Here is an 18,487-nt window from a genome sequence, read left to right on the forward strand (position 1 = left end):
TCCCCCAGTCTCAACTCGGACTTGGAGTTGCCAGTGAGCTCACGATACGATATTACCATGATACTTCGGTACCAACATGCGATATAGCGATTCGATGTTCCGAATGTATTGCTCACCAAATGTCTACTGTAGAGGGACATGGAAATAAAAGTGCTCCCTATTTAAGAGGATTTAGAACACTACCATAAAGGCCTGATTGGTGGAGTGCTGCAGAGATGGTTGTCCTTCTGGAAGTTTCTGCCATCTCCACAGAGGAACTCTTGAGCTCTGTTAGAGGGACCATCGGGTTCTTGGTCACCTCCTTGATCAAGGCCCTTCACCTGATTTTCAGCTTGGCCAGGCCGCCAGCTCTAGGAAGAGTCTTGGTGGTTCCAAACTTTTTCCATTTAAGAATGATGGCCACTGTGTTCATGGAGACCTTCAACGCTGCAGAAATCTTTTGCAACCCTTCTTCAGATCTGTGCCTTGACATAACCATTTCTCGGAGCTCTACGGACAATTCTTTGTCCCCGTGGCTTGGTTTTTTTTCTGACATGCACTGTCACAGTGGGGCCTTATATAGACAGCTGTGTGCCAATCCAATTCATGTCCAATCAATGTAATTTACCACAGGTGGACTCCAAGGATAATCAATGGAAACAGGATGCACCTGAGCTCAATTTTGAGTCTCATGACAAAGGGTCTGAATACTTATGTAAATAAGGTATTTCTGTTTGTTTTTTAAAATACATTTGCTAAAATGTCTACAAAAATGTTTTTGCTTTTCATTGTATGTAGATTGATGAGGATGTTTTTTTATTTAATCCATTTTAGAATAAGGCTGTAAAGTAACAAAATGTGGAAAAAGGGAAGGGGTCTGAATCATTTCCAGATGCACTGTATATCGTCAAATATCTCTACGTAATTGTATCGACCCCCCCCTCCCATCACTATTCTCAACCTTAAGAAAATAACATAATGAGAGTAGATTGGATTTGCTATCCATCTTCTGCCAAATGTGTGTGTGTTCTGTCTTTCCATACAGGGATGTCTTGGCTCTCTGTAAACAGTGAACAGTCGCTTTTTTGCCTGAATAAGGCAGTGTTGTTGCTCCCCTTCTTCCCTTGTATTTAACCCTTTCACTTCCTTTCCAATGATTTGTATATAGGGCTCTCTAAACAACTCTTCACTCACCCGCTGAGTTGATTAAGAGCTTTTTGTCAAAATGGTGTCATTACAAAGACACGGTACTCTCTCTAGTTATGCCTCTTAAAGTTTTGCATGACATAAGAGTCAATTGAGGAGAAGAGTTTTGAAGGAAGAAGTGAGGGAGGAGAGGACCGACAGTCCCATGATTCATTCTGTTCTTCCTCCTCCTCCATCCTGGTCCAACTCTGAGGCAGGGAGTGTGGTGTTAAAGGGCTGAGCACTCTCCTGTGCAAGTCTGAGGAAGAGGAGAAAGTGGGACAGGGGTACTGAACTGAACATCACGGTAAAACTGAAGTCTCCATCCCCTGTCGCAAACAGCTGCTGCGTTGTCCCCCAAGACACAGACAGAACCCACAAAACAGGTAGGTGTGTGACTATCACTCTGACTCTCCTGTTGTCTCAATTCCTATAACAGCTTTTAGCTTCCTTTATATGAATTGATGTTACCCTTCATGTACTGTATGTTTAGTTACTGTGTGTGTAGTAATATCAGTCTGTCTGACATCTGTCTTTCTATCCATCTATTTTCCTCTGTGCAAATGTCATGGATGATTGGTGTTACAATGTGCGAAGCTAGATTACTATATTTGTACATGTTTTATACTGTTTGTGTGCTGGTCTAGGCTGGTTGCAGAGAGAATAAGGGCACTTCAGTGTTAACACAAACAGTTCTCTAGAGCAGCATGGTCTATGTCAGTTTAGACCCACTCACTGTTTACATTCAGATTACTGGACAGACTACAAGTCGAACAGATGGTGTTATGCGTTTACATTATGAGAACACTGCTATCTGCACATCACTGGGTGTTGAAACTTAAATCTAGAGTTTAGGACTATAAGGTTCCATTTGCAAAAAGATGATTCTGAGATAATTGTCTTTAAATTTCCGAACCCTAATTGGTATGAATGGTGTCAGCAATTTGTTTTGTATCTAGTTTTCTTTTGACCTTAATATAAATGGTGGTATTTCTAGTACTATAGAGGTAGAGAGCCTTGAACAGAACAAGGCTACATCAATAACTTAATTTAGACAAAAGTGCAGATAGAACCTTATAGTCCCAAGCGCTCTAAATGTCAATGCTGCCTAACCCTGTTAGCTTTATGAATGTAATTATATAACTAGCTTACATTAATGATGGTATGTACTTATAATGATTCATGTAGACAGGGCTAGTCCTCTCATCTCCACACACCAAAAACATTATTTTATCTCTAGCACGCAAATACTGTACACACACACACACTTTATCCTCAACCTCTGACCACTTGTCTTGCTCTGTCAGTCTGCCTTTCTTCAGATGTCCCTCTGGTTCAGGGAAAAGAGAGAGATGGTTGAAGATGATCATACGTTTAATGTAGGCCTATGTGCAGGTAACTGCCAAAATAAATGAAACCCCAACATAGTGTCTTAATGGGGCATCAACAGGGCGTTGGGGGTCTTGGCATAGATTCTACAAGTGTCTGGAGTGATGCCACACCAATTCTCCATCATTTGGTGTTTTGTTGGTGGTGGAGGAAAATGCTGTCTCAGGCGCCGCTCCAGAATCTCCCATAAATGTTCAATAGTGAAGGTTCATAAAGACGGCGTCCCCCAGGTACTTACCACAAATGCCTCGTTTGCTAAATTCTACGTATTGTACATTGTTCTCCGTTACTCTTCTTTTGTATCGGCATTAACACAGTATACATGATCCCAATTCTAGTTCAATGACGGCGGCAATTAGAAAAACCGAAAAAGTTGTTTGTGCTGATTAACTGGCACGTTGGACCATGTTGCGCGCCGTAGTTTAAGAACTCCGTGGGTAGTGCTAATAACAATGACGTCATATTTGAATTCCTCCACCTTTATGCACCTTCACCATTGGGTTAAGATCTTTTGACCGAGACACACCCACTTTAAACCCCCTATGCACACTTGAGACCCCTCTTCAAATCCACTGAGATCTCTTCAAGCCATGGTAGCTAAAATAATGGGCAACTGGGCATTTTTATACATGTTGTTGCTTAGGGAATTAATGTTATTTATAATAAGGTTTACATGGAGAAAATTGGACCTCTTTGAAATGAAAGTGGATGGCCCTCCCTTCAGCAAAGTATACTTTACCTAAACCCTCCCTGAACCCTTCACTATACCCAAAAATATAATTACAACAAAGTGGATAGCAGAGAACATGTCTACCATTTACCCTCACTTCTTGGACAGACCAGAGCCTTAGATATGCAGTTATAGAAACTGTTTTTTGTCCTGTCAGCATTACAAGGCAACTCGATTTTGCCTACTTTCAGCACAATGAGCTTCCATTTCTGATTGATTGTGCCGTGGCTGCTGCTTCAAGTTTCAGCACAACAATGTTACTCAAATCTGGTTTATTGTGAGGTCAATAACTCTGATAAATACATCATGGGCAAGAAACATATTGTTTTTAATAAATTAAATTACAGTAGTAGTAAGCTATCAAAGTTGACCTCTGGTCCTCTTTATCTTCACGCTCTCCTTCTCAAACTGAACAGAACACAGGCTATAGGCTAGTCCGTGCGCAAGATAAAGCATTTTTTGGACTAGGCCTAATCAAAAACTATTTACAGAAGGGACCTTTGACTCTCCTCTTGAACTCCCACTGTAGGACTACACAGCAAAGCTATTCTTTAGGCAGTACACTAACATGTTTTTGATCAGCAAGAGCAGAGCAGGCCGGGGCTCAGGGTTGGAATGTCCCTTGCCATGTGTAATGCAGCCTAGATATATTTACACCATCCCTGCAGCTATCTTAGAAATATAACTTTGCTCTGTTCTTCTCTGAGCATGCACTTCATAGCCTATAGGCTATGGATCATTTGATTGAGACCACGCTAAATAGCCTATAGGCACACTTGATATAGCCCCAGCTGAGAATCAGAGATGAGGGGTGGCATCGGGCACACATCGATATATAGGCTAATAAGCAACTAATTATAAAACACTGAGAAATATTGAAATTTCATCCATTACAAATTACATGACCCTCCCCTGGACTAGATACAAAAAATTACTAAAACCTCCCCTTGACTGAAATTGCAAAAGCATGACCCTCCCTCATTTTCCTTCAGATACCCATTATGTAAATGTTTATCTGTCCCTTAATTAACTCAGGAACCGCATCTGCGTGGAAGCACCAGCTTACAATATATTTCGTATCCCTCATTTAGTCAAGTGTTTCCTTTATTTTGGCAGTTACCTGTATGTCTGCTAGCTATGCAACTGCTTGCCATGGATCCATCAACGACATATAATATTAAAATGCATGTCAATCTCTCCTTGCTCAAAGTAGAGGCGAGATTGCCTTCATCACTACTTGTATTTGTGAGAACTATTGATATGTTGAATGCACCGAGCTGTCTGTTCAAACTACTAGCACGCAGATCAGACACCATGCACACCCCACAAGACATGCCACCAGTCTCTTCACAGTCCCCAGGTCAAAAACACACTATGGGAGGTGCACAGTACTACATAGAGCCATGACTACAAGGAACTCTATTCCACATCAAGTAACTTGTGAAAGTGGTAAAATCTGATAAAAATACACCTTAGGGAACAGCAGGGACTGTGAAGGGTCACAGGCACAGACACATGCATACACACCCACATGTACACATGGATGTTGTGTTGTAGATATGTGATAGTAGAGTAGTGGCCTGAGGGCACACACTTAATGTGTTGTGAAATCTGTTTTGTAATGTAATAGTTTTGAATAATGTATATAACTGCCTTCATTTTGCTGGACCCCAGGAAGAGGTCCTTGGCAGCAACTAATGGGGATCCATAATACATACAAATTCAAACTAATGATGTTATTTGTTCTGGCTCTTTGGATATTTGTGTAGGAGTTCTTGCCATTGGAGCCCCCTTATCTCTGTTCTTTACCTTATTTAGAAGTCCCATACAGTACGTTGGACATGGAGGCGGGACCTGATGAGGGAGTGGCGGGGGCTGTGTTTGCAAACGAGACCTCCGAGACGAACCCCAGTGACACACCGTCAGGCATACTGAACAGTCAGCAGTTATCTGCTATTGAGGATGAAGAAGTCCTGAATAAACTGGTGAGGCAGTAGTAGTGCATACTTCACATAAACTGTTTCCATTATCTTGTCCAATTACTTTTTTGTCGACGTTTAGAAAATAGATGTGACAATTGCCTGCTAGGGTATGTTTCCATTTATCTTGGGTTGATAAAAACAGCTGGACGTAATGACATCACACGCACACGCACACACACACGCACACACACACACACGCACACACACACACACACGCACACGCATACGCACACGCACGCACACACACACACACACACACACACACACACACACACACACACACACACACACACAGAGAGAGAGAGAGAGACATTTTTATACAGTGGGGAGAACAAGTATTTGATACACTGCCGATTTTGCAGCTTTTCCTACTTACAAAGCATGGAGAGGTCTGTAATTTTTTTGAATCATAGGTACACTTCAACTGTGAGAGACGGAATCTAAAACAAAAGTCCAGAAAATCACATTGTATGATTTTTAAGTAATTAATAGCATTTTATTGCATGACATAAGTATTTGATACATCAGAAAAGCAGAACTTAATATTTTGGTACAGAAACCTTTGTTTGCAATTACAGAGATCATTCTTTTCCTGTTGTTCTTGACCAGGTTTGCACACACTGCAGCAGGGATTTTGGCCCACTCCTCCATACAGACCTTCTCTAGATCCTTCAGGTTTCGTGGCTGTCGCTGGGCAATATGGACTTTCAGCTCCCTCCAAAGATTTTCTATTGGGTTCAGGTCTGGAGACTGGCTAGGCCACTCCAGGACCTTGAGATGCTTCTTACGGAGCCACTCCTTAGTTGCCCTGGCTGTGTGTTTCGGGTCGTTGTCATGCTGGAAGACCCAGCCACGACCCATCTGCAATGCTCTTACTGAGGGAAGGGGGGAAGATCTCGCGATACATGGCCCCATCCATCCTCCCCTCAATACGGTGCAGTCGTCCTGTCCCCTTTGCAGAAAAGCTTTCCCAAAGAATGATGTTTCTACCTCCATGCTTCACAGTTGGGATGGTGTTCTTGGGGTTGTACTCATCCTTCTTCTTCCTCCAAACACGGCGAGTGGAGTTTAGACCAAAAAGCTCTATTTTTGTCTCATCAGACCACATGACCTTCTCCCATTCCTCCTCTGGATCATCCAGATGGTCATTGGCAAACTTCAGACAGGCCTGGACATGCGCTGGCTTGAGCAGGGGGACCTTGCGTGCGCTGCAGGATTTTAATCCATGACGGCGTAGTGTGTTACTAATGGTTTTCTTTGAGACTGTGGTCCCAGCTCTCTTCAGGTCATTGACCAGGACCTGCCGTGTAGTTCTGGGCTGATCCCTCATCTTCCTCATGATCATTGATGCCCCACGAGGTGAGATCTTGCATGGAGCCCCAGACCGAGGGTGATTGACCGTCATCTTGAACTTCTTTCATTTTCTAATATTTGCGCCAACAGTTGTTGCCTTCTCATCAAGCTGCTTGCCTATTGTCGTGTAGCCCATCCCAGCCTTGTGCAGGTCTACAATTTTATCCCTGATGTCCTTACACAGCTCTCTGGTCTTGGCCATTGTGGAGAGGTTGGAGTCTGTTTGATTGAGTGTGTGGACAGGTGTATTTTATACAGGTAATGAGTGGAGAGCAGGAGGGCTTCTTAAAGAAAAACTAACAGGTCTTTGAGAGCCAGAATTCTTGCTGGTTGGTAGGTGATCAAATACTTATGTCATGCAATAAAATTAATTACTTAAAAATCATACAATGTGATTTTCTGGCTTTTTGTTTTAGATTCAGTCTCTCACAGTTGAAGTGTACCTATGATAAAAAATTACAGATCTCTACAAGGTTTGTAAGTAGGAAAACCTGCAAAATCGGCAGTGTATCAAATACTTGTTCTCCCCACTGTATATACTGTCATTTTCAAGTCTGCTGCCTCAGTTTGTATGATGGCAATTTGCATATACTCCAGAATGTAATGAAGAGTGATCAGATGAATTGCAATTAATTGCAAAGTCCCTCTTTGCCATACCAAATGAACTGAATCCCCCAAAAACATTTCCACTGCATTTCAGCCCTGCCACAAAAGGACCAGCTGACATCATGTCAGTGATTCTCTCGTTAACACAGGTGTGAGTGATGACGAGGACAAGGCTGGAGATCACTCTGTCATGCTGATTGAGTTTGAATAACAGACTGAAGCTTCAAAAGGAGGGTGGTGCTTGGAATCATTGTTCTTCCTCTGTCAACCATGGTTACCTGCAAGGAAACACGTGCCGTCTTTGCTTTACACAAAAAGTGCTTCATAGGCAAGGATATTGCTGCCAGTAAGATTGCACCTAAATCAACCATTTATCGGATCATCAAGAACTTCAAGGAGAGCGGTTCAATTGTTGTGAAGAAGACTTCAGGGCGACCAAAATAGTTCAGCATGCGCCAGGACCGTCTTCTAAAGTTGATTCTGCTGCGGGATCGGGGCACCACCAGTATAGAGCTTGCTCAGGAATGGCAGCAGGCAGGTGTGAGTGCATCTGCACGCACAGTGAGGCGAAGACTTTTGGAGTCAAGAAGGGCAGCAAAGAAGCCACTTCTCTCCAGGAAAAACATCAGGGACAGACTAATATTCTGCAAAGGGTACAGGGATTGGACTGCTGAGGACTGGGGTAAAGTCATTCTCTCTGATGAATCCCCTTTCCAATTGTTTGGGGCATCCGGAAAAAAGCTTGTCCAGAGAAGACAAGGTGAGCGCTACCATCAGTCCTGTGTCATGCTAACAGTAAAGCATCCTGAGACCATTCATGTGTGGGGTTGCTTCTCAGCCAAGGGAGTGGGCTCACTCACAATTTTGCACATCCTCCGAGAACTTCTCCCAACCATCCAGGAACAGTTTGGTGACAAACAATGCCTTTCCCAGCATGATGGAGTACCTTGCCATAAGGCAAAAGTGATAACTAAGTGGCTCGGGGAACAAAACATTGATATTTTGGGTCCATGGCCAGGAAACTCCCCAGACCTTAATCCCATTGTGAACTTGTGGTCAATCCTCAAGAGGCAGGTGGACAAACAAAAAACCCCAAATTCTGACAAACTCCGAGCATTGATTATGCAAGAATGGGCTGCCATCAGTCAGGATGTGGCCCAGAAGTTAATTGACAGCATGCCAGGGTGGATTGCAGAAGTCTTGAAAAAGATGGGTCAACACTGCAAATATTGACTTTTTGCATCAACTTCATGTAATTGTCAATAAATGTAATTGTCAAATGTCAATAAATTTTACACTTATGAAATGTTTGTAATTATACTTCAGTATTCCATAGTAACATCTGACAAAAATATCTAAAGACACTGAAGCAGCAAACTTTGTGGAAATTAATATTTGTGTCATTCTGAAAACTTCTGGCCACGACTGTACACTACCGTTCAAAAGTTTGGGGTCACTTAGAAATGTCCTTGTTTTTGAAAGAAAAGCACATTTTTTGTCCATTAAAATAACATCAAATTGATCAGAAATACAGTGTAGACATTGTTAATGTTGTAAATGACTATTGTACCTGGAAACGGCAGATTTTTTTAATGGAATATCTACATAGGCGTACAGTGGCCCATTATCAGCAACCATCACTCCTGTGTTCTGATGGCACATTGTGTTAGCTAATCCAAGTTTAGAATTTGAAAAGGCTAATTGATCATTAGAAAACCCTTTTACAATTATGTTAGCACAGCTGAAAACTGTTGTCCTGATTAAAGAAGCAATAAAACTGGCCTTCTTTAGACTAGTTGAGTTTCTGGAGCATCGGCATTTGTGGGTTTGATTACAGGCTCAAAATGGCCAGAAACAAAGACCTTTCTTCTGAAACTCGTCAGTCTATTCTTGTTCTGAGAAATTAAGGCTATTCCTTTCAAGAAATTGCCAAGAAACTGAAGATCTCGTACAATGCTGTGTACCACTCCCTTCACAGAACAGCGCAAATTGGCTCAACAAGTCCTCAACTGGCAGCTTCATTAAATAGTACCTGCAAAACACCAGTCTCAATGTCAACAGTGAAGAGGCGACCGTGAAGATGCTGACCGTGAAGAGGCAACAGTGAAGCTGCTGACCTTTTTGCGTATTTGCAAAAATCTACAGTGTCTTATAAAAATGTAGTGGTTTAAGTGTTTCCATTACCCTTTTAGGAAAATTGCAAATGAATAAATTGGCGAAAGCCTGTGTGCCCTTCCACCTATCTGTTTTATGTCTCTGGTGGCCTGCGCAAGCCAACATGGATAGAATACAATAATTGACTAATATTTGCCATATTCTAATAATTATCATGTGCCAATGTATCGCCACGGTCTGTGCCATGGTGAGACTTGCACTCCTGTAGATCTGTAATAATTGGATGGTGAAACTTGCATCCAGCCAACCAGAAAAGCAAGGTGAAACAATTCAGAATGAAATGTGGAGTGGAGGGTATAGTAAGGCCACATGATGACATCACGTGCTCTGCCTACCTTCAAGAGTATTCGCCAATGATTTCTTATTCGGAAAAACACTGTTTCCATCAACATTTGTCGTAATAAAGAAAATCCAGTGTAGGCTATCTTTAGATAATTTATCCTATATCTGCCATTTCCATGACATATTTTGTAGAGTAAAGCTGGGTCAATGGACACCTGCCAATAGACAGCAGGTGACCTTTTTTGTTGTTGTTTCGCACACCAAGTAAGGAGTTTTTAGTATGGAGGTTAATGAGTGTCGAATTTGGTCAACAACCCCTTATCGAATATTCAAATAAGGATTACAATAACGAGATGTATCCGCCAATCCAAAGAAAGGTGAGAGATAGACAGCCTGCCATGCCGCTTTGTACACAACGACTCCCATTGTTAGGGCGGGGAGACATGTATCTTGTCAGTATTTCCATAAACTTTGCTATAAATCTCGCCAGCTAAAAACGGAAATTATTTGGTTGGTTTGAGGGTTTTTTAATGACATGAATGCTTCAAAATTCACAAAAAGTGACATTAGCTGATGTAAAAAAAAAATGTATAAGATCTCCTATGCCTTGGTTTACCACAGACCTTATTTTCTGCATTTATCCAAAAATCCTACAAAAACCATGCTGAAGAGGAAGGAAACCGCTTAGGGATTCCACCATGAGGCCAATGGGGACTTTAAAACAGAGTTTAATGGCTGGGAGAGGAGAAAACTGAGGATGGGTCAACAACATTGTAGTTACTCCACAATACTAACATAATTGACAGGGTTAAAAGAAGGAAGTCTGTACAGAATATAAATATTCCAAAACATGCATCCTGTTTACTAAAGTAACACAGTGAAATATTTGGCAAAGCAATTCACTTTTTGTCCTGAATACAAACTGGTATGTTTGGGGCAAATCCAATACAACACATTACTGAGTACCACTCTCCATATTTCAAGCATAATGGTGGCTGCAACATGCTATGGGTATGTTTGTAATTATTAAGGACTGGGGAGTTTTTCAGGATAAAAAAGAAACAAAGCTAATCACAGACAAAATCCTAGAGGAAGACCTTGTTCAGTCTGCTTTCCAATAGACACTGGGAGATGAATTCACCTTTCAGCAGGACAATAAACTAAAACACAATCAATCATATTTCAATCAAATGTATTGATAAAGCCCTTATTTACATCAGCCTATGTCACAAGGTGCTATACAGAAACCCAGCCTACAATCCCAAACAGCAAGCAATGCAGATGTAGAGGCACGGTGGCTAGGAACAACTCTCTGGAAAGGCCAGAACCTAGGAAGAAACCTAGAGAGGAACCAGGCTATGAGGGGTGGCCAGTCCTTGTCACACCCTGGTCAAAGTATTTTGTGTTTATCTTTATTTATTTGGTCAGGCCAGGGTGTGGCATGGGGTTTTTGTATGTGGTGTGTATGGGGATTGTAGCTAGTGGGGTGTTCTAGCTAAGTCTATGGCTGTCTGAAGTGGTTCTCAATCAGAGGCAGGTGTTTATCGTTGTCTCTGATTGGGAACCATATTTAGGCAGCCATATTCTTTGAGTTTGTCGTGGGTGATTGTCCTTAGTGTCCTGATGTCATTGGGCTGTGTTAGGTTACACAAGTATAGGCTGTTTCGGTTTTCGTTAAGTTTATTGTTTTGGTAGTGTTTGTGTTTAGTGTGTTACTTCATTAAACATGGATTGCAATAGACACGCCGCATTTTGGTCCGACTCTCCTTCTCACGAAGAAAACCGTTACAGAATCACCCACCACAAAGGGACCAAGCAGCGTGTCAACAGGCAGGAACAGCCCAAAGTGGAGTACAGTATGGACTATACTTCTTGGGAGGAGATAGACAGGTGGGCGGTCGACCCAGGGAGAGTGCCGGAGCCCGCCTGGGATTCGATGGAGCAGTGCGCGGAGGGATATAGGAGAATGGAGTTTGCGAAGCAAGCAAGGCGGCGCGGACGGAGGCCCCATAGTCAGCCCCAAAAATTTCTTGGGGGGGGGCTCAGGGAGAGTGTGGCAGAGTCAGGAGCCAGACCTGAGCCAACTCTCCCTGTTTATCGTGAGGAGCCAAGGAGGAGACCAGAACCAGAGCCGGTGTTGGAGGTGAGCGAAACAGAGACTGTGAAGGAGTTAATGGGGAAATTGGAGGAGAGAGAAATGAGGGAGTTGCTGTGTTGGTGTTTTAAACATGGAATTCGCCCGACGGAGCTTGTCGGGGATTTGATGGCACCTGGGTCAGCGCTCCATACTCGTCCTGAGGTGCGTGTTAGTCGGCTGGTGAAGATGGTGCCAGTCTCACGTACCAGGCCTCCTGTGCACCTCCCTAGCCTTGCACGTCCTGTGCCAGCACCGCTCTCAAGATCTCCAGTACGCCTTCACGGTCTAACCCATCCTGTGCCACCTCCACACCCCAGCCCTCCGGTAGCAGCTCCCCGCACCAGGCTTCCTGTGCGTGTCCTCGGCCCAGTACCACCAGTGCCAGCACCACGCATCAGGCCTACAGTGCACCTCGCCTGTCCAGCGCTGTCGGAGCCCTCCTCCTCTCCAGCGTTGTCGGAGTCTCCCGCCTGTTTAGCGCTGTTAGAGCCTTCCTTCTCTACAGCGCTGCCGGAGTCTCCCGCCTGTTCAGAACTGCCAGTTAGCATAGAGCTGCCAGTTAGCATAGAGCTGCCAGTTAGCATAGAGCTGCCAGTTAGCATAGAGCTGCCAGTTAGCATAGAGCTGCCAGTTAGCATAGAGCTGCCAGTCTGCAAGGAGCTGCCAGTCTGCAAGGAGCTGCCAGTCTGCAAGGAGCTGCCAGTCTGCAAGGAGCTGCCAGTCTGCATGGAGCTGCCAGTCTGCAAGGAGCCGCCAGAGCTGCCTGTCTGCAGGAAGCTGCCAGTCTGCAAGGAGCCGCCAGAGCTGCCAGTCTGCAAGGAGCCGCCAGAGCTGCCAGTTAGCATGGAGCAGCCAGGGCCGCCAGTCAGTATGGAGCAGCCAGGGCCGCCAGTCAGCATGGAGCAGCCAGTCAGCATGGAGCAGCCAGAGCAGTCAGTCAGCATGGAGCAGCCAGAGCAGTCAGTCAGCATGGAGCAGCCAGAGCTGCCAGTCAGCATGGAGCAGCCAGTCAGCATGGAGCAGCCAGTCAGCATGGAGCAGCCAGGGCCGCCAGTCAGCATGGAGCAGCCAGGGCCGCCAGTCAGCATGGAGCAGCAAGGGCCGCCAGTCAGCATGGAGCAGCCAGTCAGCATGGAGCAGCCAGAGCAGCCAGTCAGCATGGAGCAGCCAGAGCTGCCAGTCAGCATGGAGCAGCCAGTCAGCATGGAGCAGCCAGAGCTGCTAGTCATCATGGAGCAGCCAGTCAGCATGGAGCAGCCAGATCTGCCAGTCGACCAGACTCTCCCAGATCTGCCGGTCGACCAGACTCTCCCAGATCTGCCGGTCGACCAGACTCTCCCAGATCTGCCGGTCGACCAGACTCTCCCAGATCTGCCGGTCGACCAGACTCTCCCAGATCTGCCGGTCGACCAGACTCTCCCAGATCTGCCGGTCGACCAGACTCTCCCAGATCTGCCGGTCGACCAGACTCTCCCAGATCTGCCGGTCGACCAGACTCTCCCAGATCTGCCGGTCGACCAGACTCTCCCAGATCTGCCGGTCGACCAGACTCTCCCAGATCTGCCGGTCGACCAGACTCTCCCAGATCTGCCGGTCGACCAGACTCTCCCAGATCTGCCGGTCGACCAGACTCTCCCAGATCTGCCGGTCGACCAGACTCTCCCAGATCTGCCAGTCGACCAGACTCTCCCAGATCTGCCAGTCGACCAGACTCTTCCAGATCTGCCAGTCGACCAGACTCTTCCAGATCTGCCAGTCGACCAGACTCTTCCAGATCTGCCAGTCGACCAGACTCTTCCAGATCTGCCAGTCGACCAGACTCTTCCAGATCTGCCAGTCGACCAGACTCTTCCAGATCTGCCAGTCGACCAGACTCTTCCAGATCTGCCAGTCGACCAGACTCTTCCAGATCTGCCAGTCGACCAGACTCTTCCAGATCTGCCAGTCGGCCAGGATCTGCCAGATCTGCCAGTCGGCCAGGATCTGCCAGATCTGCCAGTCGGCCAGGATCTGCCAGTCGGCCAGGATCTGCCGAAACCGCCAGCCAGCCAGGATCTGGTAGATTCATCAACCTGCCTGAGCTTCCTCTCACTCCTGAGCTTCCTCTCACTCCTGAGCTTCCTCTCACTCCTGAGCTTCCCCTCAGTTCCGAGCTGCCTCAGTCCCGAGCTGCCCCTCAGTCCCGATCTGCTCCTCAGTCCAGTGGGGTTCTGGGTGAGGACTACTAGGCCATGGTCGGCGGCGAGGGTGGACTATCCAGGGACGCGAGGAGAAGGGACTAAGACATTGATTGAGTGGGGTCCACGTCCCGCGCCGGAGCCGCCACCATGGACAGACGCCCACCCGGACCCTCCCTATTGTTTTGAGGTGCGTTCGGGAGTCCGCACCTTAGGGGGGGGGGTTCTGTCACACCCTGGTCAAAGTATTTTGTGTTTATCTTTATTTATTTGGTCAGGCCAGGGTGTGGCATGGGGTTTTTGTATGTGGTGTGTATGGGGATTGTAGCTAGTGGGGTGTTCTAGCTAAGTCTATGGCTGTCTGAAGTGGTTCTCAATCAGAGGCAGGTGTTTATCGTTGTCTCTGATTGGGAACCATATTTAGGCAGCCATATTCTTTGAGTTTGTCGTGGGTGATTGTCCTTAGTGTCCTGATGTCATTGGGCTGTGTTAGGTTACACAAGTATAGGCTGTTTCGGTTTTCGTTAAGTTTATTGTTTTGGTAGTGTTTGTGTTTAGTGTGTTACTTCATTAAACATGGATTGCAATAGACACGCCGCATTTTGGTCCGACTCTCCTTCTCACGAAGAAAACCGTTACAGTCCTCTTCTGGCTGTGCCGGGTGGAGATTATAACAGTACATGGCCAAGATGTTCAAGCGTTCATAGATGACCAACAGGGTCAAATAATAATAATAATAATAATAATAATAATAATAAGTGGTTGTAGAGGGTGCAACAGGTCAGTACCTCAGGAGTAAATGTCAGTTGGCTTTTCATAGCCGAGCATTCAGAGTTATTCAAGGCTAAATCTACATTGGAGTTGCTTACCAAGCAGACAGTGAATGTTCCTGAGTGGCTGAGTTACAGTTTTGACTTAAATCTACTTGGAAATATATTGCAAGACCTGAAAATGGTGGTCTAGCAATGACCAACAGCCAATTTGACAGAGCTTGAAGAATTTTTTTAATAATAATGGCCAAATGTTGCACAATCCAGATGTGGAAAGCTCTTAAAGACTTATACAGAAAGACTCCCAGCTGTAATCGCTGCCAAAGGTGCTTCTACAAAGTATTGACTCAGGGGTGTGAATACTTATGTAAATGAGATATTTCTGTATTTATTTTCAATAAATTTGCTAACATTTTTAATAACAACAATATTGGGGTACTGTGTGTAGATGGGTAAGAAAATATATTTAATCATTTAGAATTCAGGCTATAACACAACAAACCATGGTGGAGTTATTGCCTACAAAAGACGCCATTACTATTGAGTTTGGCCTTGGTCTCCTCATCTTTTGGTTTCTACATGGGTTTATCTCTGACAGTTGGATAAAGCTGTGGATTTTGATGAAAGGCGAATGATCCGCGCTGCATTGAGGGACCTGCTCAAGAAGAAGAGAGGTAAGATCAGAGAGCTTCAACGTGAAATGTAACAGGATTGCATCTCTGCTATCACTCCTGACAACCCCTTTGAATGTCCACTCGCTGACCTACTTCCAATTTTAATACTACAATTCTCTTTTTCTCCCTCTACTTCTCTCTAAAGAGAAGCGAGAGAAAGAGCGGGGGTCCAGGCAAGATGACCTGAGGCAGCAGGCTTTGAGTAAAGCAGGCACAGGACGGATGGGAATGAACAGAGGCCAGACCAGCAACCACCAGCAAAGATCCCACAGTTAGTATCATATCCCTGCAAAGGACACAACACACACATATTTTTACATTTCAGTCATTTGGTAGATGCTCTTAACTAGAGTGAATTACAGTTAGTGCATTCATCTGAAGATAGATAGGTGGGATAACCACCTATCACATATCAGGCATAGAAAGTAAAGTTTTTTCTCAATAAAGTATCTATCAGTAGAGGCAGACCAAGTGCTGCTTCTCTCTCTCTCTCTCTCTCTCTCTCGCTCTCTCTCGCTCTCACACTCTCTATCTCTCTCTCTCTCTCTCTCTCTCTCGCTCTCTCTCGCACTCACACTCTCTATCTCTCTCCAAGCTTTCAAATCAAAGTGGGATTGTGAGAGACGACCTGCTTCCCTACTCAAAATCACTACATGCCCCCTTCTGTTTCTCTACAGTGCACAGCCAACTCTCTGCATCAACCACCAACTCCTTCACTAAAACAACTGGCAGGTGAGTCACTGAGCTGACAGCCAGCCATGCTTCACGTGTGATTGATCAAATTCTGCATGTCTAAGTTGTGATACTAGGAGTGTGTTAAATGACGTGTTTATCCTCTCTCCCCAGCATGGCCAACCCAGCTATGGCACCAGCCCATCAGTGTTCCCCTGTCGTTGCAGAACCCAACATGAAAAATGTCAAGCAGATGTTACTGGATTGGTGCAGGGCCAAAACTGAACCATATGAGGTAAGCATTTGAGGACTCACTATCTTATATCTACATGAATATATTCTTGTTTTATACCCACAGTGTCCCCAGCATACCAATAACCTTACTTCACTTGATCAATGTCTTTGGTGTTCCCTTTTATGTCCCCTCCTCCATTAACATGTACAGGGGGTGGAAATCCGCAACTTCTCCTCCAGTTGGAGTGATGGCATAGCCTTCTGTGCACTGGTGCACAGGTTCTTCCCAGATGCATTTGAGTACTCCATACTCAACCCCAACGCACGCAAAGACAACTTTGAGCTGGCCTTCAGCACTGCAGAGTGAGTTTCCTATGTATCTATTCTAAACAAACATTGAAACACAAACACACACACACACACCCTCAGCCACAGAAAACCTACGCTGACAAAATGCACTTTCTACTCATAGATGCACAAGAAGGCCCCAAGGGCTGTGCAGTGATCAATTGAACTTGACAAAAATACCTTCTCTCAGGAAAAAAAAAATAATCTGTATTGTCCACTAGCTCAGCTGCCAGTGGATCCTGCCTGGGGACAATGATTGTGATTGCTCAGGCATGTGTCTCTCTCCTCTCCTCTCTTCTGGCTGTAGAAGGCTGGCAGATTGCCCCCCTCTGCTGGACGTTGAAGACTTGCTGCGGATGCGTGAGCCTGACTGGAAGTGTGTGTACACATACATCCAGGAGTTCTATCGATGCCTGGTGGAGAAAGGCCTAGTTAAAACCAAAAAGAAACTCTAGAGATGGATGTTTCACAATATGGGGATGGGGAGGGCATATAAGAGTTTGTAGTTTGCTGCAGTGCCTTTTAAGCACATAGCTGGGATTTTGTATTAACTGTGTGTATCTTTGTATTGGTTTGTGTGTATTAGCTGACACTTTCTGTTTATGTGTTGAGAGGACAGCTGGCACGTAGGATCAGTACATTCCACTGAGATTACACATCTGATATAATCTCAGTCAGAGCCATGGAGAATCTGGGAATGGCTTTTTATGGTGCTGCTGTGCCCTGACTACAATGCCGTTTTGTGGGTAGGCTATGTACGGGTTAAAGATACATGAGGTCAAATGTAATGTGAATGATGTGGTTTGATTTGTGAACATGTATTTTGTTCTGATCACATTTGACTATAGTACTACTACATTTATATTACGGGGAACCCACACCATTTTCAGCCTGAATGAGGATTGTTGCCAAGTCATTACTGTATTTGGTCACTATTTAAAAATGGAAAATGTCCCTGAAGTCTAGTCTATCAAAGTTTAGACCCAAAGGCATCTTGGTCCAGGGCAAATAAAATGCAGTGACTGGCTCGCAGTAACACTGACTCATTATTGGCTAAGCTACTCAGGACCACCATGTGCTCAGAGACAGACTATAATCAAACTATATAAACACAGAGTTGCCATACCTTGTCCTGCATTTGTATTTTCATCTTGAATGGTTTGGATGTTTTTCCCTCCACTATTGACAGTGCACTATGTTAGTCATATAGCCTACATTATGTAGCCTAAATGCATACAGTTTGGAAGTGATTCTTCAAAATCTTGGCACTCTACTCCAGCTCACCAGACTGTGAAGGCTAATGTATATCAGTGAATAACAGCTAAATAAACAAACCAAGCCTACTCATCCAATAGAGTGCACTGTATGTGTGTCAATTTGGACTGATATATACACAATAAATAGACAATAAAATAACGTAACATAGCTCACACCTCTGACGCGGTGGGGAGTCTTCTTCTTGCCCATGTGCATGATTGACAGATGGTCACATCATCAATCAATCAATCAAATGCATGTATAAAGCCCTTTTTACATCAGCTGTTGTCACAAAGTGCTATACAGAAACCCAGCCTAAAACCACTAATAGCAAGAAATGCAGATGTAGAAGCATTGTGGCAAGGAAAACTCCATGGAAAGGCAGGAACCTAGGAAGAAACCTAGAGAGGAACCAGGCTCTGAGGGGTGGCCAGTCCTCTTCTGGCTGTGCTGGTGGAGATTATAACAGTACATGGCCAAGCTGTTCAAACGTTCATAGACAATAATAATAATAATCACAGTGGTTGTCCAGGGTGC

The 18,487-nt window shown here is 44.8% G+C and overlaps 1 protein-coding gene across 1 annotated transcript; it reads left to right on the top strand.

Annotated features, from left to right (window-relative positions):
* The first annotated feature begins 26 nt into the window (after positions 1 to 26).
* On the top strand, positions 27 to 18,045 carry LOC110509905 (smoothelin). The gene is made up of 8 exons (XM_021591107.3): positions 27 to 1,550; positions 5,102 to 5,268; positions 15,364 to 15,439; positions 15,585 to 15,710; positions 16,117 to 16,171; positions 16,286 to 16,406; positions 16,557 to 16,708; positions 17,001 to 18,045. Exons 2-8 carry the CDS (start codon positions 5,125 to 5,127, stop codon positions 17,146 to 17,148), a joined length of 822 nt encoding a protein of 273 aa, XP_021446782.3. The 5' UTR covers positions 27 to 1,550; positions 5,102 to 5,124; the 3' UTR covers positions 17,149 to 18,045.
* Positions 18,046 to 18,487: the final 442 nt, after the last annotated feature.

Source organism: Oncorhynchus mykiss, chromosome 29 (assembly GCF_057628025.1).
Source record: "Oncorhynchus mykiss isolate SJ-2025 chromosome 29, ASM5762802v1, whole genome shotgun sequence".
In the NCBI taxonomy this organism is placed as follows: Eukaryota; Metazoa; Chordata; class Actinopteri; order Salmoniformes; family Salmonidae; genus Oncorhynchus; species Oncorhynchus mykiss.